Source organism: Globicephala melas, chromosome 1, assembly GCF_963455315.2.
Source record: "Globicephala melas chromosome 1, mGloMel1.2, whole genome shotgun sequence".
NCBI lineage: Eukaryota > Metazoa > Chordata > Mammalia > Artiodactyla > Delphinidae > Globicephala > Globicephala melas.
In genome coordinates this window covers 45,541,247-45,568,244 of record NC_083314.1, presented here as the reverse complement: position 1 = coordinate 45,568,244, position 26,998 = coordinate 45,541,247, and the positions used below count along the sequence as shown (strand labels likewise).

At 44.4% G+C, this 26,998-nt stretch overlaps 1 protein-coding gene across 1 annotated transcript in view; it reads right to left on the bottom strand.

Moving 5' to 3' along the window:
* Nucleotides 1-2,821: 2,821 nt before the first annotated feature.
* The window catches only part of NIBAN1 (niban apoptosis regulator 1), a 161,734-nt gene continuing 137,557 nt past the window's right edge, over nucleotides 2,822-26,998 (bottom strand). Inside the window, exons 9-14 of the mRNA XM_030873055.3 lie at nucleotides 20,701-20,888; nucleotides 17,364-17,525; nucleotides 15,676-15,786; nucleotides 13,209-13,316; nucleotides 9,264-9,375; nucleotides 2,822-7,349 (exon numbers count right to left, since the gene is read on the bottom strand). Of these exons, the coding sequence (XP_030728915.1) occupies nucleotides 6,250-7,349; nucleotides 9,264-9,375; nucleotides 13,209-13,316; nucleotides 15,676-15,786; nucleotides 17,364-17,525; nucleotides 20,701-20,888 (1,781 nt within the window). The 3' untranslated portion in view covers nucleotides 2,822-6,249. The remainder of the gene's footprint in view (nucleotides 7,350-9,263; nucleotides 9,376-13,208; nucleotides 13,317-15,675; nucleotides 15,787-17,363; nucleotides 17,526-20,700; nucleotides 20,889-26,998) is intronic.

Genomic DNA, 26,998 nt, shown 5'->3' with positions numbered 1-26,998 from the left:
GCAGAAAGGCTCATGAATATTAAGAGTATTTCCTTACATGGAATAATTGAACATCTCAGTGCAGAAAAGATAACCCTCAAACTGAAGGTAGTGCTGGCAGGGGCTGATTGTTTTGTTCCCAGGGCCTGGCAGAGTCCATGGCACATTAGCAGATATCGATAAATATTATTTGAAAAAAATTAATCCATGAATGAATCCTGACAGTACACGGAAAACATCATTTACTCTAAAATCTGAATCAAAAATTTAAGGTTCAAAACTTGAAGCGTCCAGCAGACAGAAATGAAAATACCTTCATTTTCCCTCACATGATCCCTCTCAAACTGTGCAGAAAAAACTGTCCCCCACATGATTCAGGCAGGAGCACAAAGGAGGGTGAGGCAGGGAGTGGAGGTGTTGAAGTCTTACTAGGAGACGTCAGCTCTTAGCTTCAAAATCATCCCAATGCCTTGTAGAAATTCTCCAACACATAAACCCACTTTCCTACCCCAACAGTTACACTTGGAATTGCTAATACAAAGAGAGCTCTCACTACTACATATGCATACCCCTTTGTGTAGAGACCAGAGGGGGGGAAAACACAACTGGATCTGCAGAAGGTCTGGAAGAGCTTCCACAGAGAACTCAAGGTTCCTGGGAAAAGTGTGTAGAGACTAGTAGATAGCAATCTCGATAAAAATTTTCTTCAGGGTTATCTGTAGGCAGCTGGATTTTGGATTTTAGCTCATGACAGAGAAGAAATAAAAGAGGCAAGAAACAAAGGGCAAACGTTAATAGGTTCAACAATCAAACCTGCAATTTCTTGAGTAGAGTCCTCAGTTGCCACTTCTGCTGCCAGAACCCTTCTTCCTCTTCTTGCAGAACCACCATTTTCTTCCCAGATTTCCCAGCTGGACTGAATTCCCCCAAATCAGGGACCACATCTTCTTCCCTGTTCCTTGGCCATCCTCAAGAAGAGGGCTTGCTAGAAGGAAGATGCTGTCCATTAATTCTCAGGCATTTGCTCCTGCTTCACAGATTTGGATGCCATTCAATGGTAAACTTCTTAAACTTTTTGCATTGTTGACCTCATAGGAACCTCAGGAAAACCCAGTGGAGGCTACTTTCCTGAAAACTAGGAGGTGGTTCATAGTAGCTAGCTTGATTTGGGGGCAACTTGGCTCTGATGCTCCCTCACAAGAGGGATGGGTGTGCAAAAACCCATGATCAAGTCCCATCACTAAAACAGAACTATCTAAGTAGACTGAGGGTGGGTAAACTTCCCAGCATCACAGATCCTTATTATGTGCTAAGGGATCACCAGCTATATCTCCACTTGTCTCTTACATCTGGGATTGGGGATATTTATTCATTTATTCAACACTTCTTGAGCACTTGCTATATGCAGGGACCTATGCTGTGCTAACGATTCAAAGACTAAAGGCAGGGTCCCTGCCCCAAGGCACAGGACAGGTATATGGCTGCAGCAGTGAGAGGAGATGAGCAGAAGTGAGCACGTACATTTGGCTGACGGTTCAGCAAAGTGTTATTGGGGGTGGGAGCGGGATGGGGAAACTGGCCTGACTTGTACTGACTCTTACAGGAGAAGTAGTGGGAACTGGCCGGGTGGGGAAGGGAGGGACAGATATTCTTGACAAAGGGGAGGCTGTGGCAGAGGTTGAGAGGTGTTCAACCAGGAGGGGCTCGAAGCTTGTGCGGAGAGAAAAGCTGTAGTCGACCTTCCCCGGGACCTCCGTCAGTTCCATCCTAGCCACACCAGATAAACATAGAAGAAAACACATGCAGGGCTTCCCTGGTGGCGCAGCGGTTGAGAGTCTGCCTGCCGATGCAGGGGACGCGGGTTCGTGCCCCGGTCCGGGAAGATCCCATATGCCGCGGAGCGGCTGGGCCCGTGAACCATGGCCGCTGAGCCTGCGCGTCCGGAGCGCAACCGGAGAGACCACAACAGTGAGAGGCCCGCTTACCGCAAAAAACAAACAAACAAACAAAAAACATGCAAAAGTGCTTTCAAATTCCCCCCCGCCCCAATTCCAATCTGATTATTGGCCCTAAATAGAAGTTCTGGAGGAGCCGCCCTGAGACTGATGCTTGCGTACCGGAATCTGGGTTTGGACGGAGGAGTGGGAGTGGTGAAGCTTGTGCTACACAGTGTCCCCATCACCACCAGACATGATTTCTCCAGTTCTTCTTCCTCTCTTGCCTGAAGCTGTTGGTGTAGATAAAGTTAAAGCTGAGATCATAGACAACGCTTATGCCAGATAAGGAAGCAACCACCCACTCTGAGCTCTCCCTGGCCGTGTCCACCCTGAGAATTCGAGGTTACTGATACAGGGATCATGTCCACCGTGCTCACCTCTGTTTCTCCAGCACTCACTAGAGCGCCTGCAGACACAATCGTTGTTTTTTGGATGAATGAATTTATGGATGAATGAGCAACTGTGGATATTGGTGAGTAAATATTGTTTTAATTATAATTATAGAAAGAATAAATATTTTGCTCAGTGTTGCCCATTGAAAACAAATTTGTTTGAACAGCAGTTCAATTACATCAAGAATAATTGCCCATTGCTGTATTATAGACGTAATCCAATTCCTAGAGAAATTAGCACATGCATTTTAAAAGCATAATTACAACTGACATTAAGTGACTTCCCTGTGGCTTCTTTCCTGATGACAGAAAAGTAAAAAGTTCCATAATACAGCAACAGTGACTCACCTTTCTGTCTCTGAGGACTCTTCCTCCCAGCTCAAGTATGACATATGCTTAAAACACGAAACCAGCCCCATTCCAAATAAATATGACATTGGACACTTCTTCAAGGACAAACATTTTATTGCAATATAGGCACTTGGCAGGGTAAATATGTCGTTACAAAGTGTTTTAAGTTTATATGCTTTCTACAGTGACCAGAAAAATCAATCCACAGTGTAGATTTCTTTGCTGAGGTTGCAGACTTCAGAAGGCAAATCGTAAAACCCATTTGTTTATGGTAAAGTAAGAAGCCAACTCCATGTAGCCAACTTTTTTACCTGGTGAAATTGTATTATTTAGTCAGTGATGTTCTTCTCTTCCCCAAATTAAAATTGCTATGTAGCATACATCACTTATCGTTTTTTATAAAGAAATAAAATCACTTGTCTGAGAGAACTGTGGAACCCTTTGAAATCACTGGCTCCAATCTGAGGGTTACAAAACCAGACTTGAGAATCTCTGTAATAAAATGTAGAAGATCGAGCCTGAAGACCTGTAGTTCTTCACACTCAGCCTCTTTATAAAGCTTTTGGACAAACTGGAATCTTATCCTTGTGGTCTCTAAAATACGTTTTTTTTTTTGAAAAGAGAGTTTACTCTGCATAATGCAAAGCACTACTGCCTTTAAGCTGCAAAGGAAAAAAATGACAAGCTAATTATTTTTCAAGGAAAATCTTCTTTCTTTGTGAAAAGTCAATAGTAACATAACTAAAGTCATGGAATTTTTGCTGAAGACCATGTCTTGAGGTTTTATGCATTTCAAATGATTTGCCCATAAGAGAGATCCCCAGAGCAGCCTGCAGAGGCTTTTTGAGCTGCTCATTTAAATCACAATAACCTTGCTCCAACCTGGAAACCATTGAAGCAATACAGATAAATCTGTATTAAAAGCAAGACAAACTTATGGTAATATGAAGCTATTCCACTCAACATGTTAAAAACAGATAAGGAAATTTTAATGCACTTCAATTTCCTGTTCCATCTTCAAATGGAACAATCATCGGACTTAATCTAGTGGACTTGTCTTTTGTGAAATATGTACAGAAAAATTCCTTGTGTTCTCAGCTACGTCCTTCTACTTGGTGTCTGGTCTACGGATGGGTAAAGGGAGGGCACTGATTGGGCACTGATTGATATTCATCCATCCAATGAAGTGACAGGTACTCTCATTTAGGGTTGGAAAAATCTCTTAGCTTTCCAAGGTGTGCCAAAAGCCCCGAAGTGAGCAAAGGGAGGAAGCTGGGAAGCTCCGGTGTGGGCTCAGCCTGGGCCCTGACCTCCTCGCTTCCTTGTCACAATGCTCCCGGAGAGAAGGGCAGTCCTGGGCGAGGCTGGGTACTGCTCCTTTGGCTCCTGGCCTTAATGGGCAGCACATCGGACCATCTGGCCACCTGCCCCTTGGACTTTGGACTTGATTTAAGAGAAGACTCCCCAAGGGCAGAAAGCCCAAGTAAAAACATCTCCTTGCCTGACAGCAAGCCCCAAATAGCCCCGGCACAGCGGTGTGGTGAGTGATCAGTTCTCACATTTCCTGAGCACCGGGACACAAGCAGTTCCTTGTTAGGCACTAGGGATATTCAAGTGACTTGAGAAGGCAGGGAGCCATTATTCAAGGCTGTGTGTGCAGGAAGTACACAGGATGACTAAACCCTAGTGTCTGTCCTTGAAGGAAGGAGCCCCTGGAGAGACAGGAAGTAAACATAATTGTAATATTCTAAGCCAAACGCAAGGACATGAGTGAGCACGGGCACTGCGGGGACCAGGGGAGGAGTGACATCCACCTTCTTTACCTACAATGAGATCCTTCACAAACTGAGGATCTAAACACTGTAAAAGGAGTTGAAACAATTCAATGTGAGAGTATACTGATCCTGATTATTCTTCATCCCTTATGACCTAGAAATCCAAGCAATTCTTCATGGAGAGGTGGAGAGGGAGACATTTTAATTCCTGGTTAAATGGTCAAACTATGGGACAAATTCTTTAAAAAACTGATATAAACTACTTGCTGATGATGACCAAAACAAGCTCTTAGGAGAGTATGTTGGGATCTAATATTAAAATTTGTGGAAGGAAACTTCAAGATGTGGAACTGGGACTAAAGCCTTCAGGAAATAATCTGGTATTTTTCTGAAGGACAAGAGGACACATCTTTTTAATCTTTTACAAGTAAGTCCATTCCACCTTTAACATTAACAGGTAAAGGTCAAGATCCATTTAGAGGACGTATTTCCGTCTATTTCCATTACAGTGTAAGCTCTGGGGGAAAGGAGCAGAGTCATTTTCACCACAGTATCCCAGCACCTGGGACATAACAACTTGCTGAACAACTGAACAAATAATTTCCATTTCTGGTAACATCTTTGGAACTTAATGATCTATAGCTTGGTTTTTCTCTCCCTCTCTCTCTTCCTTTCTCGTTCCCTTTTCTTTCCCTCTTTTCTTCTTTCTTTCTTTTTTAATTCACTGTATTCACTTCATTCCCTCCTGAGAATAAACCAGGACTGTTTCCATGGAAAGACAGAAAGTTGTCATATTTTTTCTTTTAGATTAAGTTCCTTTGGGCCTTTTAATTTATACTAGACAAGCACCTTATCTTTTCATTTTTTTCTTTCTTTCTTGCGTCCTTTTGTTGTTGTTGTTGTGACTGTGCCTAACACAGCATGTGGCCTAGAATAGCTGTTCAAATGATGTCTGTTTAATTGGTAGGCTTTATGCTCGACAATTCAGCTAAGCTCTTTCTCTGCACAGTCTAAGGCTAATTTGGAACGCTTTCAGGCGTAAACATGCCCAGGAAATTTCCTTGTCTCATCTGATTTTCTCCAAAAAGTGATTAATTTGTAAGAATTAACAAGATTAATTAGTAAGAAATTGATAGCACAATTAGGAAGAGGCCCAGACAGCTGCACAGACCACAACCTTCCTCCGTTTCTGCTCCCCATCTCAGCTTCCCCTGAGATGTCTCAGGCTCTGTGGGGCTGCACACAGCAGGGGGGACTGACGTTCACCACCTCCCTTTCTTGCAGCCTGAATGTGGACTAATGCTGAGTCCTTAAGAGACCGTGAGGCTGGTATAGTAAGCAGACGGCGAAGCTGCGTTTACGGTATGCCTTTGCATTCTTACAAAACATTTAGAAGCCTTGAAGTGCATTAGAGGAGAATGTGCAGAGCGCTCCGACTGTCTTCTCCACAGCGACCTCCCTCCCGGGACACCCTCAGCTGCCTCTCACCCCACACACTCCGTTACCTTTGTAATTCCTGTCAAAATGCTAAAGCAGTAATTCATGGCAGAACAGTTCCACTGCACAAAGGGTTGCCTCAGCGCTCATGCTCTACGCGCATTCCCTCTAGCTTCATTACACAAATTAAGGAAGCACTTCATAATTTTTTTTCTTTCTGTTCTGGTAACAACTTGCAGGCAACCCCGAAGTGTATCCTTGAGCTGTAGCCTTTCGGCTGAGTTTGTTCAAAGAAAGACTTTTGGCAAATTGTCCCTTTCACTCCTCCGAGGGCCGCTCTGGGGGATCTTCTCTCTGTGAATCTAGGCTATCGGCGTCTGCGTCACTCTCAACCACCCACTGACACTCGTGAACGCGGGTGGCCTTACTCTTCTTTGCCTCCACGCTAGCGGTAGCCTGGGCTGTGCTGTGACTCCCTCCCACCGCCTCTTCCTGCAGAGAAACCTGGCTCTCACCGGGGCTGACGGGGTCACAACTTAACTTGCAACCTTCTTGGGGCATAGCCTCAGCCTCCACAGCGCACCTGGGCCCTCCTCCCTCAAGGGCGTCCAGTCCGGAGGACCCGGCCGTGAGCTCCCTCTCCGTGGGCTCCCCGGCCTCCGCTGGCTCCTCTAAGGGGCCTGGGCCCCTGGCGCCCTCGCTGAGCCCCCCGCAGGCTGGCTGAGCCTCTGGAGACGCCCCCAACTCTACCCCACCAGCCTCAGCCTCGGGAGAGGGAGGATGGACCTCCCTCTCACTGACTTCACTTTCTTCGCTGTTGACCTGACTAGAGGCAGTTGCTTGATCGGTCTCTGTGTAGATTTGGGTCATTTCCTCTTCTTTTTCAATTTCTTGGGGAACAAGGGTCTCCTTACTTGTATCTTTTTCAATCTCAGGCGCGGCAGATTCCCCTGGTACTTCAGTGGTCACCATCAACAAATTTCTGAGCTCTTTCAAGGAGCCCAAGGAGGAGGTGGGTTCTGGCTTTTCCTGGGTGGGTTCTTGGCCCTCATGAGTCTCTCCAAACTCCAGCTCTGACGAGTGTTTGCCCAGGGCTCCTGCTCTGTCTTCTGCAGCCACCGGATTCACAACAGGGTCATCTGTGCTTGAAATGATGACCTGCCCGTCCCCATCTGGGGGCGGGCTGGGCATAGGGACCCCCGGCTGTTTTTTTTCCCCTGACTCCTGGAATACCTCGTTACTCAGGATCTCACTATCTGGAACTTCCGGCAGAATGGCCGAGGCTCTCCTGGCAGGGCTGGCCTGGTTTGACCCTGCAGGAGTTTTTAGATCAGTTAAGCTGGACACGCTTTCACTGGGCAAGGCCATGTTGTCTTCAAATAAATTGTGTTTCTTCAGGATAGCAGCTTCCTTTATCACTGAGGGATACCAGAAAACAAAACATAATGTTAATACTCTGCCCTGGCCAACCTGGATTTTCTGATTTTTATCCAGAAGCCAAACTCCCCTCTCAGCTTTTCTGGCCATCAAAATTTCCCAATTTCAAGTTCCAGCTTACATTCACCCTCTTCCAGGTAGTCTTCCCTGATGACCAGAGCCTACAAACGCGTGCCAAACCCTGAACCTCTGTAATGTTCCTTCATTCATTCCTTCACTCATTTACTTCTTCAGACAGCACACATGGACTGGACATCAACTATGGGACAGACTCTGAGAATCCAAGGATGAATAAAGTATGGCCTTGGCTTTCAAGGAGCTCAAGTCTATAACAGCATGATCTGTAGCACCCATGGAGGCCCCCATCACATTTCATTAGCTGCTAGTATGTGGGGCTCCAGTTTGCCTACTTTGACTGAACTCCTTTAGGGCAGAACAGGCCTTAACTTTCTCTGCTTTTACTCAAAGTCCAGTCCTGAAAGTGTAATGGGTCCTCAGTACTGAGCATGCAGAGAGCTCTGTTGACCTGCAGTGTCCAAACTGAAGGCCTATGTACCTCTAACTCAGCCCTAGAGGCCTTGAGAGGAGTAAAATCAACAGTAACAACCAGCAGCTGACATTTCTGACAACCAGCCTCCACCTCTGGCTGTGCAGGTTGCACAGTGCCCAGTGATCTCACACCCAAGGGGATGCCATTCACATCAGGGACAGCATAGATGTGGGTATTCAGCGTAGTAATTTTCCAGCAGGCAGCAGTAGCATGTCCTGCTTGAACCAAATCAGTATGTCACGACAATTTTTTGACAGAGAGCAGTCAGGTGTCTGGCGGAAGGGAGCCTTTTTCTAATTTGCCCAAAGGTGCTATGGTGGGCTACCTGTGGCCTTGACTGAGCCCTTCCTTTGTGCAGATACTGTGCTGACGTCTTTTTTTTTTTTTTTTTTTTTTGCGGTACGCGGGCCTCTCACTGCTGTGGCCTCTCCCACTGCGGAGCACAGGCTCCAGACGCACAGGCTCAGCGGCCATGGCTCACAGGCCCAGCCGCTCCGCGGCCTGTGGGATCTTCCCGGCCCGGGGCACGAACCCGCGTCCCCTGCATCGGCAGGCGGACTCTCAACCACTGCGCCACCAGGGAAGCACTGTGCTGACATCGTTATACTCCTTATCTCACTGGATGAGCTACTTGGACCTGGGGCTGATGCTTGGTCAGCTTTCTGTGTGGAGGGGCTTTGGTGATGCTCTTTGTGGAGACCAGATATGTTTCAGGCCTATAGTTTTAGGGATGGCCCTCTCCAGCCTATTTATATCCAAGTTTTCCTATCTACACTCCTATCCCAAACAAGGACTGATTCCATGGGACACTGGGTGCTAGAGTCTTAACAAGACCCACAGAGGACGGAGTCATCGCCCAGTGTCTTTCTGTCCAGCTGAGCGGAGGTGAGGAATGTGCTGAGAGAGCAGAGCAGCTGGGAAGCCCTGCTACTGAATCACCCCCTCCAGGCTCGGGAGGGGTTGTGAGCCTGTGGCTAAGAAGAGCCCTTTTTCCTCTGTTCTGTCTGCAACAGCTGGAGGAAGATAGCTGTTCAGGAGACACCCTGGGTTTAATGTCTCTAAGCCTTAGTTTTCTCATCTGAAAAATGAAGCTTAAAAATCTCCTCTCATGAGTCCTTATCTGGATTGAAAGAGAAATAATACCTAATGGGCCAGTGGAGTCAAATCATATGACTGCTCAGGGGACGTCCCTTCTGTCCCTGTTCTCTGTCTCCCCAGCTCCTCCTGTCCATTTCCTCTTCCCCTTTCATTCCTGTTGATAAAACCTAGCTGGCCTCCCAGGGTCCACTCAGGGGTACTCCCCTCTATCTAGAGCTTTCTCCAGCACCAGGGAAACCTTCCTTACCTTTCAGAGTTTCGTCAAGGAGGATCTGATGTAAAATCTCCTCGTAGACGTTTTCAACATGGATCATATTGGTGTGATCTGCAAAGATGAACTGCTCGTATTTCTGAAGCTCCTGTAGAGGAAGAGATAAGAAGACGAAGGGGACAAAGCATGAGATGCCAGTTCTCAGAGGAGCTATGGAAAGGACGGCTGTCACTTGTGGTCCCCCCTTGGAGTGTGATGCCTTGGTCATTCCCCTTCCCTTTCCGCAGGCACCATTCCCTGTACTGGGGACATGCTCTATGCCCTTCGAGGGGGCAGACGCCAGAGATTCTGATCATCTCAAGGCCTTGTCAGTGGGTCTGGGGCCCTCCTTGTTTTCATCATAACCAAAACATTTCCTCCCTCTTCTGCTTCTGCTATTTTTTTAAATGCCAAAAGTACTTTACTAAGGTATAAGTTATACCCAGAAAAATGCACACATTTTAAAAGTACAGCTCAATGATTTTAAATGTATAAATATACTCATGTAACCATAACCCAGATCAAGACAGAAAACACTTCCATCACCCTCATACCCTTTTCTAGTCCACACTCCTCCCACCCCAAGAGATAAGCACTGATCTTGTGTCTATCACAAAGATTAGTTTTTCTTGTTCTTTAAAATTATATAAATGGAATCCTGTATTCTTTTTTTGTGTGTTTTTTTTGAGATTCATCCATGTTTCCACATGTGGCAGTAGCTCATTCCTTTTTATTGGTAAATGGCACTCATATGGGTAAACTAAAATTGTTTATCTATTCTCCTATTGATGGATATTGACTTATGAACATAACTGCTATGAATATTCTTGTGCATGATTTTGTGGATTTAGGACTTATTTATCTTGAGTGTACACCTAGAAGTGAGATTGCTGGGTCCTAGAGTAGAGGTATGTTTAACTCTCTTAGGATGGGACCCCTTTTCAGGTTTGGAGAATCTCTAGTCAAAGACTCTTCAGAAATGTTCTCCTCTTTCCCTCCAACTGGCCCTGGAACTCACTGATTCCATCTAAGGCAATCCAGGCATCATGCAAAATCCTTTAACACTTCCTGCTTTCCAAGAGTTTCCACATGGCTTGCCTGTTATTGGTATGAGGTCAAGTCGTGGATCAAAATGAACTAAATCATATCCTAGTGATTAACTCAGTAATCCTTGCACCTGATGGTGCTGGAGGAGGGCTCCTGACATCTGGTTCTCAGAGAGCCAGGGACTTAGCAGTGGGATTCAATGCCTTTTGCCTGGAGGGAGAAGATTTACAGCAGGTGATCAGAAGCCACCACATTCAGACAACTCTCAGTGCTAGGACTTGGGGTTCTGTAGCCCAGGACCAGATCACAGTGGGTAATAATGGGACCCCTTTATACCCACCCTAGGGAAAGCCACAGGACTGAAGAGACATGAGCTTCCATGATCTCAAGAGGGTCTGTGGGACAGGACAGACACACAGAAAAGTGCCACATGGGAAGAGCATTGCCCAGGAACTGGACACTGCCCTGGACTAGCTGTGGGACCCTAGGCAAGCCAGGTCACTGCTCTGCGCCTCTCTCTACCTCTGCAAAATGAGGGGCACAGGCTCACGTCTGCAACACCTTTCATCTCCCCATGTGGTCTTCCGCTCCTTAGTCCCCTGACTGTTATTCATCCCTCAGGACTGGGCGAAAACACGACTCTGGGAAGTCCTCTCTGCCCCCATAGGCAGAGTTGGGCACCCTCCTCTGAACTCTGCAATCACTCTTCCCCACAAGGCTTCTGCTGTGCTCATCACAAAGTCCACCGTGTACCTGTCTCTGTCTCCGGCCTCTAGGCTGTGAACCCCAGGACAGCAGGGACACTGTCCTGGCACAGCGCCTGGATCGTATTGGATACATATTTTATATATGTTTGCTGAATAAATAAACAGTAGACCTTTAAACTTTCAACCAGCTAAATAATCCTGCAGAGAGGAATCATTTCTAGGGGAACTTATTGTGATGCGTACAACTTTACAAAACAGGTCTTCTATACTGAATTGATCAAACTGTGACATACATTGAATTCCCTGGATCCACTAAATTGGAATCCCTGAGGGTGGGTCTGGGAGAATCAGAATTTAAAAAAGAATCTCCCCAGGCAATTCTAAGGTGCAGCTTGGGTTGAGTACCGCAGATCTTGGAAGCTGTGACTTAAAGAACCAAGGGAAACACACTTCAGTTAAAAATAAAGAATTCTTCTCTGAAGCAGATGCTCCCCTAATTTATTTATTCTGTAAATCCAGATGTTTTTAAATTTCTTGACCCTGATACAATATCCTTCATTACTGAAAACGCTGGGCCTTTCTCTTGAAACCAGTCTCTCTTGATTAAAAATCACAAGAGCCTCTTACAGATTGGGTACAACTCTGCGGATTCCTGGAAAAAGGGGAGCAGACTGGAAGGGGACTGCCCTCATGGGAGGGTGTGGCTCCAAGGCCCCCAGATGGCCTTTGGAATTGGAAAAGAAAGCTCGGCAGAACATCTGCGTGCAGACATGTCCAAGGTGCACTGAGTCATCCTTTGGATGGCTGGACTGTTCTATCCAACAGGCAAGAGACAATCATATAGACAGGTTCTTTACTGCCCTGATTTGATCAGATCCTTTTCTATGAAAGAAATATACCCTCAGAAAGGAGTGCCAGGTACTAGAAATGCCCAGGGTTTTCTGAAGAAAAACAGCATTTACAGAATATAAAAATGACCAAAGAAATTTCCGCAGTAAAATAACTCACGCAAAGGATTTTAATGTTCCAATGCTTGGAGACTCTCTAAGTTGCCAAAAAGCCCTTTTTAAATTCTAAAAAGCTCTTTATCGTTTGTGCCAAGAGGGAGCCGGCCTTGCAAATGTCCCAGCTCATAGATCATGTAGCAGTAGTAGAGGCAGTAGTAAATACCATTTTCTGAGTACATACCATGTTATCAGTGAGTGGGATCAAGGTTCACACTCTGGCGGTTCCCAGCTCTGTGACTTTGGGCCCATTCCTTAGCCCCTCAGGCTTCCTCATTTGTGCAATGAGGATATAAATAGTACCTCCTCATAGGGTTGTCATGAGTGTCATGGAGACAACCCATACAAAGTGCCAAGCACATGCAAGCACGTATCAAATGTTCACTGTATCACCCCAGCCTTCTCAGTCTTAAGAAGGATACTGCAAAGTATTATAATCTCCATTTTCTTGACGAAATCTAGGCCAAGAGAGAGGAAAAGTGATCTGCCCGAGGCCCCAGAGCTCATACACAGAGGAGCTGGGACTTGAACCCAGGTCTTGACCCAGCCTCCACAGTTGGCTCATCCATGACCCTGCTCTACAGACTAAGTCACATCTTCACAATCATGGCTGTCACTGGTTGCCTAGTGTCCGTGGCAGCTTTAAATGGTTTCAGTTTCATTGATTTCAGTAAGCATACGTTACTGGATTTAACAGAACAAATAGCCTTCTGTAATCGTGTTACTTAAGGTCTCTTCGTGGATGTAGAGGTCAAGTTTCAGAGGACACGTTGGACCTGTGAGTCACACCATAATGAGGAACCCCTGGTATCCTCAGGCATTCTGTGGCAACCCTTAACGTGGCTCAAACTCTGATCATTACCCTTTGAGATTCTGTCTTGTCCAAGGGTCAGCAAATCCAGCCAGCTGCTTGTTTTTGTAAATAAAGTATTATAGGAACACAGACTGCCCGTTTGTTTATGTATCACCTATGGCTGCTTCAGTGCTACAACAGCAGAACTGAGTGATTGCAACAGAAACAGTATGGCCGGGAAGCCTAAAATATTTACTATCTGACTATTTATTGGAAAAGTTTGTTGACCCCTCCCTGGTCAAATACTGTGTGTAAGCACATCATGACCAAAAAAAATTGCTTGAACTTCATAGGCAACGACAGCAGGCTCTGGAGTAACCCATCCCCTTACTGGTTTGCACACGGACGCCAGTGCCTTCTGCACGGTGGGAAGTGTGATTTGAACCAGCGCCTCTTGAAATATCCTCTTCCGGATGGTGCTGCTGTCATAATCATATTGCTGTCAATACAGAGACAGAAACATAGGCTAAATAGCAACATTACAATCTGTTCACTTTTGCTTCAACAAAAAACTCAGCTACTCACTTCGTCTCCCTTTCCCCCCTTAATTTCTGAGGACCCTTGTGGTGTTCCAAGGTTTCAGAGATCTTTCTGTGCAATTCTCTCACACTCTAAGTAAAGGTTATGACTGATAATGACCCATCTTACCCTCCCCTCTTACACATGTGGAAACTGAAGTAAGATAAAAAAAAAGAGTGACTTCTGTGTTAGAAAGTTGAAGACAGAACTGGGGGATGAGTTATTATTTCACCACCCCTGTCCTGAGTTGGTCCATGGGAGTCATGATCATCTCCTTCCTTCACTCTACATCCTGAAAGCAGGATTGGTAGGTTGTAACGATTTCCACAAGGAAAGAGAGCATCTGGCTCACAGCTACATTAACACCATGGCATGTTAACCAAAGAGTGCAGTATCTGGAACTGGAAAGATGATGATTCACTCTGTTCTACATGGAACATCCATATCCAGAGACCAGGGTTTGGTTTTATGTGTTGCTTTAAAGTGGGGAAGGCACAGACAAACTGGAGCATAGTCACAGGCATGTAAGCAGAATGGTCAGGCCAAATAAAGAATGGTTAGGGCTTCCCTGGTGGCGCAGTGGTTGAGAGTCCGCCTGCCGATGCAGGGGACACGGGTTCGTGCCCCGGTCCGGAGGATCCCACATGCCACGGAGCGGCTGGGCCCGTGGGCCATGGCCGCTGAGCCTGCGTGTCTGGAGCCTGTGCTCCGCAACGGGAGAGGCCACAATAGTGAGAGGCCCGCGTACCGCAAAAAAAAAAAAAAAAAAAAGAATGGTTAAAGAGATTTATACTGGAGATAATAACTTGGGGCAAAATCATAGCTCTATTCAAACAACCAAAGGCTACCATGTGGAAGAAGGACATGAGCAAAGAGGGTAGAACTAGAATTACCAGTGGTGAGAACTTTGGCTTAGCATTAGGAAGTATGTTCTTGTAGATAAAAGTGTCCAGGAAAGAGATGGACTGTCCTGAGAGGTAAAAATTGTGTTGATGTGGCAGGTGGCATTGACATTGGGACTATCTTTTCTTTCTCAATGGCAGGTTCATTATTTTGTGTGTTACCGTGACAAATATTGCTTTTAATCTCAATGATTTGGTTGCCAGAGTTTCCTACTGCCTGCGAGGCATTAAGATCAGGTCTGAAATTCAGGGACCACCTCCTGGGCTCTGTGAGACTTTGATCTTCTGTTCCAAAGCCCTGCTTAGGGAAAGTAGGTAATAAAAAATTAGTGGACTAGGCTTAGGGATAGTTTTAGCTCTAAGCTCACCACGGACTAGCCTGTTGAGCTTACGTAAGTCACGTGATATCTTAGGAGGTCAGTTTCCTTATCTCTACAATGGAGACATATTCCAGTGATCTCACAAGTTCTTGTGAGGATCAAATGAAACAAGTTTTTAAAAAAATTTATCTTGGCTGTGTTGGGTCTTTGTTGTTGCGCGCGGGCTTTCTGTAGTTGCAGCGAACGGGGCTACTCTTCCTTGTGGTGCGTGGGCTTCTCATTGCAGTGACTTCTCTTGTTGCAGAGCACGGGCTCTAGGTGCACGGGCTTCAGCAGTTGTAGCACGTGGGCTCAGTAGTTATGGCTCATGGGCTCTAGAGCACAGGCTCAGTAGTTGCGGTGCAGGGGTTTAGTTGCTCCGCAGCATGTGGGATCTTCCTGGGCCAAGGATCAAACCTGTGTCCCCTGCGTTGGCAGGTGGATTCTTAACCACTGTGCCACCTGGGAAGTCCAGGTTGTTTTTAAAGAAGCTTAAAGATATGACCTATATATGTAAGTTCCTATTATTACAGCCATTTTAATATACACTTACGCATGAAGCACATTTAAAACAATTTCATAAAGCAGGTATCATGATGGTGAATTTAAATAGGTTTTACTACACTGTAAACTCCTCGAAGAAAGAGGGTGTGCCTTGCCTATTTTTATATTCCATGCAATACCTATCACAATCCTTTGCTTATAGTGGATAGCCAATAAATATCAAGTCCACTTGCTATGCAAGTAAGCCTGGACACGTCACTTCTGGCTGAGGAAGTGACAATGATGCTGAGGACCTGTGGTCCCTAAAGTAGCCACTAGATGGCAGAATAGGCATGAAAGTCGTGGAGGAACTGCTGCTAGGTGATAGTCACGGGTGTCTCAGGGAGGAAAGAGAAGGGGAAAGATTTTTAAAAGGCGAGGCAAGTGAAACAGAGAACTTGGTATTTTCCACTTAACAAAACAAATGGGTCACATTCTTGCTTCATGCTTCCCACAAACGAGAGAACAATTTTACCTTTAAGACTCGGAGCTTAACCTTCTCAATGGCGACTGTGGTTTTGGAGGCCTCTCCTTGGAGATGTGGGGAAAGCAACTGCTCAAAAGTGAATACCGCATTCTCCATTAGCTAGAAACCAAAACCAACACAGAAACAGACCGCAGTTACAGGCTGGGATCACTACCCTCTCCAAGTCTACATCAACTTGGAGAGAAGGAGACGATGGCCACCAAGGATGGTCACTACCCTGTGGACGACCCAGGGCAACAGGTCCTCATCCCACTACATGGATAGTGAAATGCATAGGCCCATGGCCACAGTGGCATCAGTAAGAGGCTGGGAAGCACACACACACATACCTATGCATGTATGTACACATGTATGTATCTTTTCTTCTCATCTCTTCTCCTTCCACCCTTAACTGGGAAACCCAAGACTGTGGGGTTGAGGATATCATCATTTTCTGTGGTCATCCCCTTCCCGTGTTCTCTGGTGCCTGTGGTCAGGGCTTAATGAAATGAGGTGGCCCTTTAGTTCTGCACCTCCACTTTCAGATGGATGTAAACCATGCCAGCACATCTCTCGCTCCATTTTCCAGCCTCCCACCCTAATTCTCTTCCTTTCTCTGCCAGGCTGGGAAGGGAGGCAGGGTCAGAGCTCAGTGGAGACCGTGGCTGACATGCTCGTGGGTTAGGGAACGGAAGTAGTTCAGATTTCTTATTCTCTGCACTTGTGCCTGTACCTGTTTCACCAGGGTCCAGTACTATCAAAGGGACTTCAGTCAAACCGTTGACCAATTTTGTTCCTTGTCTGTCTTTAATCCCTCACAACTCAGAGGTTAGATAATAAAGTGTGCCACTTAATCCTGCCTATAACTTTTAAGAAGAAAAATCTCCTTTCTTCCCCAAGCCTGTGATCCGAAAGCATCCAACACAATACCTTTCTCTCAGCACTTTCAACGCTGCAGTGAATTTACCTAAGAATCTGTCTCACTATCAGCTCCCCAGAGTGGAATCTGCCACAGTGTCCAACCCACAGGAAGCTCCCTTTGAACATTTGTGAAGTAGAATTGTGCTCTTAACGGCTTCAATGATCCACCCTTCCTTCATTTAGAAAGCATTAGAATATGGAACGAGTTTGAGCTATTCACTCCTGCCCTGGAGAAAAAGTTCCTTGTGGAGAAAAAAAGGAACCTATCAAGGAGATCCAAGAAATCCAAATTTAAAGCTCTGATTGACTGATTGATTGATTTACTTTTAACTAGGTTAGGGAATTGATTCAAGCCACTGGTTCTCCATCCTGGTTGCATATTAAAAGCAGTAGGGATGGGAGTGGAAGAAATTTTTTTTTAATTACCAAAAAGATAATATCAAAATCACTTGGAGTGTGGCCTAGACATCAGTATTTCTTAAAAGCTCCCAGATGATTCTAACCTGCAGCCAACATTAATAGCACTGATTTGACAAATCAAGTAATTATCAATTAATGCTACTTTATTTCCCTGAGATATCTCTTCTTTCTGATGCTCATCAACATGGAAGAAAGATGAGCCAGCTGGAAGAGCACAAAATATGTCCTCAGTCAACATGGTGACTAAAGAAATGGGCCTCATTTCCCTGAGCTACAGTAGTACACCTGTCTCATTTGCCGCACTCGTTTCTCTGCTCCCCCATCCTCATCCACGTGGATGAACTCACCGCCCCTACCTCTTGCATGTAGTTCTGCGTCCTCTGGACCACCAGATCGATGTGGGGGAATCTGAAGCGGCTCTTGAGATCCTGCAGGTGCTCCTGAAGCAGGTTGACTTTACTATAACAAGGTTCCATCTTCACGGAATCCAATGGAAGATTCATAAGCCGGTCTAGATGCTGCATTTTGGTGAAGGGAAAAATTACACACCTTCAGACTTAGTAACTATATTACACGACTATTACATATTACATAAATTCTAAACAATCACACATGTTATTAGACTGAATCACTTCTCAGATCACTATATCTGTGACATCTTCATTGTCTTATTTCCGTTCTTGGATGGGTTCCTAGGGCAGCTCTATTGCTACGATAGAGATTGGTAGAAGAACCAACTGGACGATGGAAGCTCCCAGGGCTGCGTTCAGTGGGGCTCAGTCTTGTCAAGCTCTTGATGGACTCCAAGTACCCACTACCAGAGCTCAAGAGTTCAGGAAGGCTCTTTGGCCCATGGAACTGCTGTGGGCTCACAAGCCTCCACAGCCTTCTTTAATGAGTGACATCCCTCTCAGAAAATCCCAGGGAGTTCAGGATGCCCCCTGGACTCTAAGAGTAAAGCCAGAGTCCCCACAGTTCTCTGAGGCTCTGTCAGTGCCCAAGGGCTTCCCTCTGCTAGTGGATGGGGAGGTGGGTGAGATAGGAAGAGGCCTAGCCTAGAAGAGGTATCCAGTTTTAAAACCTGAGGTCCCCCCTCCTCTAGTTTGTACACGTGATAACTTGATCGATGAGGCCATATGACTTCCAGCAAGAGGACAGCAACTGACCTCATCCACTAAGGACCTCAAGTATTATCAACAGTCTTACACTATGAGTGTTTTTGCCAACAGAATGCATCTTATTTTCCAAGCTTATTTAAAAGTAATTTAAAAAATTGAATATTGGAGATCTAGAATAAACAGGAGGGTGGGTAGAGAAAGAGAAGACAGAAAGAAAGGTGCTGAAAATGGAGGCCTACGGAGAACTGGGGAGTAACACAGTAACAGGGTGATTGTGAATAATACAGGATGTGCTGTCTGAGTTTCAGGTCACAGAAAAGAGATAAATCTAGAGTTCTAGATTTCTCTAAACAAGAATTTAACAAGGGGACTTCCCTGGTGGCTCAGTGGTTAAAAATACGCCTGCCAATGCAGGGGACACGCCACGACTACTAAGCCTGCGTTCTAGAGCCTGCGAACCACAACTACTGAGCTTGCATGCCACAACTACTGAAGCCCATGCGCCTAGAGCCCGTGCTCTGCAACTAAGAGTAGCCCCTGCTCACCGCAACTAGAGAAAGCCCACGTGCAGCAATGAAGACCCAACACAGCCAAAATTAAATATTAATTAATTAATTAAAAAGATACAGAAACTTGGTTATTTATAAGAAAAAAAAAGAATTTAACAAGGGCTCACTTTCATTGTGCTTGTAAAAGGAAAATATTACTCCCTTTAAGAAGTGAGTTCTGGGGCTTCCCTGGTGGCACAGTGGTTGGGAGTCTGCCTGCCGATGCAGGGGACACGGGTTTGTGCTCCGGTCTGGGAAGATCCCACATGCTGCGGAGCGGCTGGACCCGTGAGCCATGGCCGCTGGGCCTGTGCATCCGGAGCCTGTGCTCTGTGACAGGGGAGGCCACAACAGTGAGAGGCCCGCGTACCGCAAAAAAAAAAAAAAAAAGTGAGTTCTGGAGAACCTCACTGAAGTAGAATTAATGACCAAAAGCATGCTGTCAAACTTGCCCCTTGACATATAATTTGTAATGTAAATATCATTAAACAGACAGGAGAGGAAAAATCAATCGGTTACCACTTTGCTCCTGTAAGATTGGCAGAAGTTAAACAAGTGATTCCCTAATGCTGACGGGAATATAAAGGAGAAAGTCCTCTGCCATGTACAATTGGTAGAATTGTAAAATTTTAATTCTTTTTTGGGGAAGCAAATGGAAACATCAGTTAACATGAGAAATATTCCTATCTTCCAACCTAGCAATCCTGTCCTAGGCATCTATCCCATAGAAATAAAAGCATCAAAGTAAATGAATATATATAACAAGATTATTTATTGCAGCTTTGTTCATGGTGCTAGCAACATTTGGATGATTGAATAAATCATGGTGTATTCATACATGAAATATTATGCGGTTATTACAAAAAATGATTTAGAGCTAGAACAGTTAACTTAAAAATTGTTTCATGAGGTATTTTTGAATGAGAAAACTGAAAAGCAGAGCAGTACATATAATATAATCCCATTTTTCTAAGAGTAAACTACCTAAAAAAACATCACCTACAAAATGTGTGTGTTTTATAGGCTATATGAGCATGGAGAAAAGCACAGAATAGCATATGCTAAGTTGTTAACACTAGTTGCTTGAGTGGAAGGAGGGGATATGGGGGGAGGTGGGAGAGTAAAGTTAAGTTCAAAAAAAGGCTACAATAAGAAACCTCAAAATATTTACAGATGATCTTGTTTATATACAATTTTGTGTACGTATGCATTAAAAAAAAAAAGAAAGGGAAAGAAACAGAGGTGTCTGGTTTTATCCACTGACTTGTAGGGATGTCTATCGTGATATGGCAAGTGTAAAACAAAGCTGCCCAGTTATGTCTGTCAGTGATTCTCAAATTTTAGGATACATCAGGTCCTCTGGAGGTCTTGTTAAAACAGACTGCTGGGCCCTACCCCAGAGTTTCTGATCTGGTAAGTCATCAGTGGGGCAGCCGTATGATGATGATGATGCTGGTCCAAGGACCATACTTTGAGAAACACTGGTTTTTATCATGAGTCCATACTTTTGGAAGCAGACAAACCAACAAACAGAATTTATATAAATGAGGATATACGTGTATATATTTGTATGAACAAGGGAGAAGCAGGTGAAAACACATACTAAGCTATTGATATTAGTTAATTCAGGGAGTTGGAAGTGGAGAGGGCTTAGGAGTTGGGGGTGGACTAAAATCAGGTGGACTAAAATCAGGTGGGTGATTCATTTTGCCTTTATGTAAGTATTTTTGTATATTGTTCACCTTATACAAGCATGTTATTATTTTTGCAACTTGAAAACCATTAATAAAGGAAAGCAGGTAGATAGATGGATGAATGGATGAATGAATAATGTGTTTGAATGAATCGCAGAAAGGCTAGATGAATAGATGGAAGGGGAGCTGAATGGAAGGAAGGAAAGAAGGAAGGAAGGGAGAGAGGGAGGGAGGGAGAGAGGGAGGAAAGAATGAATGAATGCAGATAAAGACCCACAAAAAGGCAGTCCCAGGCAGACAATTCACACTCCACTCCCTGGCTTCGTATCCTACCTCCTTTAGCTGGGCACTGTCTTTGGTGGTCTGAAAGTTCTGGTTAAGTTCATCCACTTCTTTTTCAAAGAGTGAGCGTACTTCACTGAATCCTGAGCTCACCGGTCCCATGAGCTCCTCCAGAATGGATGCCAGGAATGGTTGCACACTCTCTGCACAACTTCTCTCTGCTGGCTGAGCCACCATCGCTGAGGTAGGAAATAGTCAGAAAACTGTGAGTGATGGCAGAATTGGATTCAGAGGCACTGGAGCGGGGCCAGGCTGGACAGTGCCCCACAGAGCCCTTTAACAGCCAAGGCAAGCTCAAATGGGCAAGACAGACCAACACAGTGAGTCCTGTGCCAGCACTCACTAGAATGGAAAACCATCAAAGAGAATCTCTCTTTGAGAATTGGAACAAGGAGAATCTCTCCCCTCCCCAAGATTACCTCTCCCCTGGGATGAAATGCATTTTTCTGCTTGGTCCCTATGAATATATAATGCCTATTACAAAAAAAAAGAAAATGCCAAGGACCCATGTATTTCCTATCAATCATCATCATTATAAATTCGTAGTTTGTCTTCTAAAAACACAATTTATTAAGTTTTAATTCATTTTTCTAAGCGTTAACCAGTCGATATAATTCAATTCCCCTCCCCGCTTCTCCAGGGCCTTTTTAAAAGCTCAAGTACCATCTTTTTGTGGGGCAAATGGAAACAAATTCTAACTGGTTTGCCACCCCGCCTCCCATCCCCACCCCCAATTTTAAAACACACGCTATTTTTTCTGATAATCAAGGATGACATGCTTAGTGACAGAAACATAAAGAGTACAGAAAATCATAAAGAGGGATTAAAAAAAAATGTAACCATATTCTTACTTCCCAGAGGAAATACTGCCGTTTGATTAATTGACTTATTTATTTATTTATTTATTTTTTCAACATCTTTATTGGAGTATAATTGCTTTACAATGGTGTGTTTCTGCTTTATAACAAACTGAATCAGTTATGCATATACGTATGTTCCCATATCTCTTCCCTCCTGCATCTCCCTCCCTCCCACCTTCCCTATCCCACCCCTCTAGGTGGTCACAAAGCACCGAGCTGATCTCCCCGTGCTATGTGGCTGCTTCCCACTAGCTATCTATTTTACCTTTGGTAGTGTATATATGTCCATGCCACTCTCTCACTTTGTCACAGCTTACCCTTCCCCCTCCCCATATCCTCAAGTCCATTCTCTAGTAGGTCTGTGTCTTTATTCCCATCTTGTCTCTAGGTTCTTCAAGACATTTTTTGTTCTTAGATTACATATATATGTGTTAGCATACGGTATTTGTCTTTCTCTTTCTGACTTACTTCACTCTGTATGACAGACTCTAGGTCCATCCACCTCACTACAAATAACTCAATTTCCTTTCTTTTTATGGCTGAGTAATATTCCATTGTATATATGTGCCACATCTTCTTTATCCATTCATCTGTTGATGGACACTTAGCTTGCTTCCATGTCCTGGCTATTGTAAATAGAGCTGCAATGAACATTTTGGTACATGACTCTTTTTGAATTATGGTTTTCTCAGGGTATATGCCCAGTAGTGGGATTGCTGGGTCATATGGTAGTTCTATTTTTAGTTTTTTAAGGAACCTCCATACTGTTCTCCATAGTGGCTGTACCAATTCACATTCCCACTAGCAGTGTAAGAGGGTTCCCTTTTCTCCACACCCTCTCCAGCATTTATTGCTTCTAGATTTTTTGATGATGGCCATTCTGACCGGTGTGAGATGATATCTCATTGTAGTTTTGATCTGCATTTCTCTAATGATTAATGATGTGGAGCATTCTTTCATGTGTTTGTTGGCACTCTGTATATCTTCTTTGGAGAAATGTCTATTTAGGTCTTCTGCCCATTTTTGGATTGGGTTGTTTGTTTTTTTTGTTATTGCACTGCATGAGCTGCTTGTAAATTTTGGAAATTTACCCTTTGTCAGTTGCTTCATTTGCAAATATTTTCTCCCATTCTGAGGGTTGTCTTTTGGTCTTGTTTATGGTTTCCTTTGCTGTGCAAAAGCTTTGAAGTTTCATTAGGTCCCATTTGTTTATTTTTGTTTTTATTTCCATTTCTCTAGGAGGTGGGTCAAAAAGAGAAGCGTAGTAAAGATCCCGATTCAGTAAGTCTGGATACGACATGGAAATCTGCATTTATTTTTAAGTGCTAAGGTGATTCTCATGATTAACCAGGTTTAGAAGCAGCAATGCAGTAAAGGAAGTTTGAGTTGGAAGAGGCTTGAGCTCACTCTGTGGATGGAAGTCTAGCTTTGCGGAACTCTTTAAGTCACCTAACCTCATACAGGATCAAAGAAGTACAAACTCATCTCAGTGTCCAGGCCCTCATTTTACAGATGTGAAAAAGGGGGCCTGGAGATGTTAGCTGATTAAACCAAGGTCACACCCTAATTTTCAGATCCAGAATTATAATTCAAATATATTTGTTTATTTTTATTGGCAAATAACTTGCTTATGGTGAGACAAATGGCCACATTCTTATTTCAATTTGCAGAAATATTTCACACAGTTACAGAGGGTCAGACTGCCTCTTACTCTGAGAATCCGAGATGACCAATACTATTGATACTATGAGTAACTCACAAATATTTGATATAAAATATTAACCAGGTCATACAATTACTAGGGAAAAACCCCTTTCTATTGTATGATTCAAATATGAAACAATCTATGACTCCTAAAAATAACTTACTTGATACCAAAATGCAAAATCGTTTGCCAGGAAGATAAATGAATTATTTATAAATTAACTCTGAGAGAAGAACTATTTGAAAAGTGTCTAATTGAAATTTCAGAATAATCACGAACACGGGTAATATACATAAAAGATTTAGCAACTGGCTGATGTCCGCTGCTGCATGGGGGCAGAGAGAGGCACAGGGAGGGGTCATGGAAGGCCATGCTCCTCTCTGCTTGATCCCCCCTTGCCTATGTACCACCATGTGCTCCAGCCCCCTCTCTGTGCCTTTATTCAGTGTTCCTTTCACCTGTGCCTTCCTTCCTCCACCTCTGCTTGTAAACATCCTACTCACCTCTTCAAGGCCAAGTTTTTTTTTTTTTTTTTTTTTTGCTGGTACACAGGCCTCTCACTGTTGTGGCCTCTCCCGTTGCGGAACACAGGCTCCGGATGCGCAGGCCCAGCGGCCACGGCTCACAGGCCCAGCCGCTCTGCGGCATGTGGGATCCTCCCGGACCAGGGCACGAACCTGTGTCCCCTGCATCGGCAGGCGGACTCTCAACCACTGTGCCACCAGGGAAGCCCTCAAGGCCAAGTTTAAATTTCACCTACTCAGGACAGCCTAATGCCCGGAACCACCACACAGCTTCCTGAACTATGGTCTGCTGGTGTTTCCTTAATGATTGAATAAATTTTACATCCCACACAGGTATGCTCTGCTATTTTTCAAGGATGCAGAGATGCTGCTGTAATGATTCATGTGTTGTGACACATTAATTCAAGAGCCATACATTAATTCAGTTGAGCAGAGTGATTAAGAGAGAAAATGCTGGGGCTGGGGGCTGGGTTTGTTCTGACTGTCACACTCTACCTTTGGAATCTCAGGCAAATTACTTAATCTCTACCTCAGTTTTCTCATCTGTAAAATGGGGATCATAAGAGTAATTACTCTGAGGGTTATGGTGAGGATTAAATGAGTTCACTGTGTTCAAAGTGCTCAGAACCCTATGTGACCCTCTGGAAGTACTCAGTAACTGTTAGCTTTTACTATACCTGTTAGCATTACCATTCTTTCCCATCAACTGACACTAAAACAGTACTCTTATTGTGAGGAGCCCACATGGTTTTTTGAAGTCGAAATGGTTCCTGCTTAGGAACCGCTGTGCTCTCCGTTCTTGTCTCTTTTATGGCATTTATAATATTTTTCCTTCTCTTTCAGTATCTGTGACATGCTTTTTATCCTCTTCTACTTGTAAAATCATGTCTTCTTCTTTGACTCTTCAAAGACCTTGTATTCAGCAGGAGCAGAATAAATGCTTATTAAATGAGTCGGTATTTGTGGGGCAGAACTTAAGCCAGTTGCTTCACTCTCAAGAGTCATATGGGAAGAAATGGAGAGATTGCTACTTTAATACTCCCAAAGTTTTTTTCTTGAAATCCAAAGTCCTTTATCAATGCAGGCTGATGTGCAGTTGCTTGTTTTAAAGGGAGAGAACCAGAGGCCTGGTTACAATGTGTTTCTGATATTCCGTTTTAAAAAGACCTGATCACGATTTCCTTTCAAGGCTTCCTTTAGGAAACAAACACTAGTCCAGGGCAGAATATTTTTCCATTTTATGTGAAATACACTGGAGCCACAGAGATTTAGGCAAGAGAGAAAGAGAGACCGGTTTAATTCAGGCCATGAGAATGGCCACTGTTAGGCTCAGCTCAGCTCCAGACAAACAGAATGTATCCGGGCACAGGAGTTGGGTGTTGGCAGTTTTAAGCTGTATAAAGCATTTCAATATACAGTCAACTCTAGATCTGTTGAGCTAATAAAGGAATAAGAGATCTGGATAATAGGAAACAGAAAACACTCTGAAGTTAATTTATTTCTGGCTTTAGAAGGCATCACCTGAACAGATAAACAACAGATTCAGACACACACTCCTTTGCTCTAGTTATGCCTCCTCCAACCTCCTCTCAGGAGGACCTGTTAGAAGAGCCTGGAGCGAGCTGGGCTGCAGTATGAACAGGGCCTGAAGTGCAGAGGATGACCCACCAAGCAGAAAATCCCATTAGGTTCTAAGTCTCTTGAGCACAGGAACTGGGTCTTCCCTGTTCACTGCTAAAGCTCCATCGCCTTGCTCAGAAAGCACTTAGTGACTATATTTTGAATGAACGAGTGAGTGAATAATTTGAAAACTGACTATCTAAGAAGATTGCTGATAAACCATCGCAGATGAGCCGGCGTGCTTCCCCTCTGAAATGATGTTCAGTGTGGTGTGCTTTTTGGGATGTAGGAATGCAGAACCATAGAATTTTATCCTGTAGGATTCCTCAGAGGTCATCTAAGTTCTCTTGTGTGGAAACATGCACACTTCTTTCTTTCAAGGGCCAGATACTGAACATTGTCAGCTTTGCCGTCCCTAAGGTCTCCGTTCCAACAACTCAACGGTGCCTTTGTAGCATGAAAGCAGCCTCAGCCAATACACAAACGAGTGGGCACAGCTGTCTTCCAAGAAAATGCTATTTACAAAAATGGGCGGCAGGCCAGCTTTGGCCCAAGGGCGAGTTTGCTGACCCCAATCTCATAGGCCCTCCCATGTGATTTCAGAGGAGGACACTCAGGCACATAGAAGTCGAGTGACCTCCCTGAGCACACAGGACCATCTACCATTAGAGCTGGGACTATAGACGGTTCCCTACTTAGGATGGTTTGACTTAACGATTTTTCAAGTTTACAGTGGTGTGAAAGCAATAGGCGTTCAGCAGAAACTGTACCTCAAATTTTGAATTTTGATCTTTTCTGGGGCTACTGATAAGCAGTAAGATTCTCTCTCATGATGCTGGGCAGTGTCAGCAGCCGCAATTCCCCATCAGCCACCGCATCATGAGGGTAAACAACCGATACACTGACAACCATTCTGTACCCAGACAACCTTCTGTTTTTCATCTTTGGTACAGTATTCAATAAATTAAGTGAGATATTCAACACTTTATTATAAAAGAGACTTTGTGTTAGATGATTTTTCCCAACTGTAGGCTAATATAAGTGTTCTGAGCGTGTTTAAGGGAACTATGCTAAGCTATGGTATTTGGTAGGTTAGATGTACTAAACGCATTTTCAACTTACGATGGGTTTATTGGCATGTAACCCCATCATAAGTGGAGGAAGATCTGTAGGATCCAGATTTATTGACTCTAAGCCCAAAGTTTTTTTCTTGTTAAAGGAAAATCCATTATTCACTGATTCAAATATTCACTGTGAGTCTGCATATACCAGGCATGGTACTAGGCACTGGGAATACCTGAGTGAACCAGGGCAGCATGGCCCTGCTCTTCGAGAGCTTACAGCAGGGAGAGGGCAGGAGCAGAGCCATTACAATTTGGTATGAGAAGTGCTACAACGGGAGAGGTGCAGGATCAGGATACACAGGCACCACTACAAGGCAAGCAGCAACGTTTCCTCCACCCTGTGTCCTTGACGTTTCCATGCGGAGGCCCTTCAGAGCACCACCAGTACACTCCTATTTCAAGTGTTATCATCTCCTTCCAGGTCCCTCGTGTAATTCTCCTCTAAAACTAGGAATT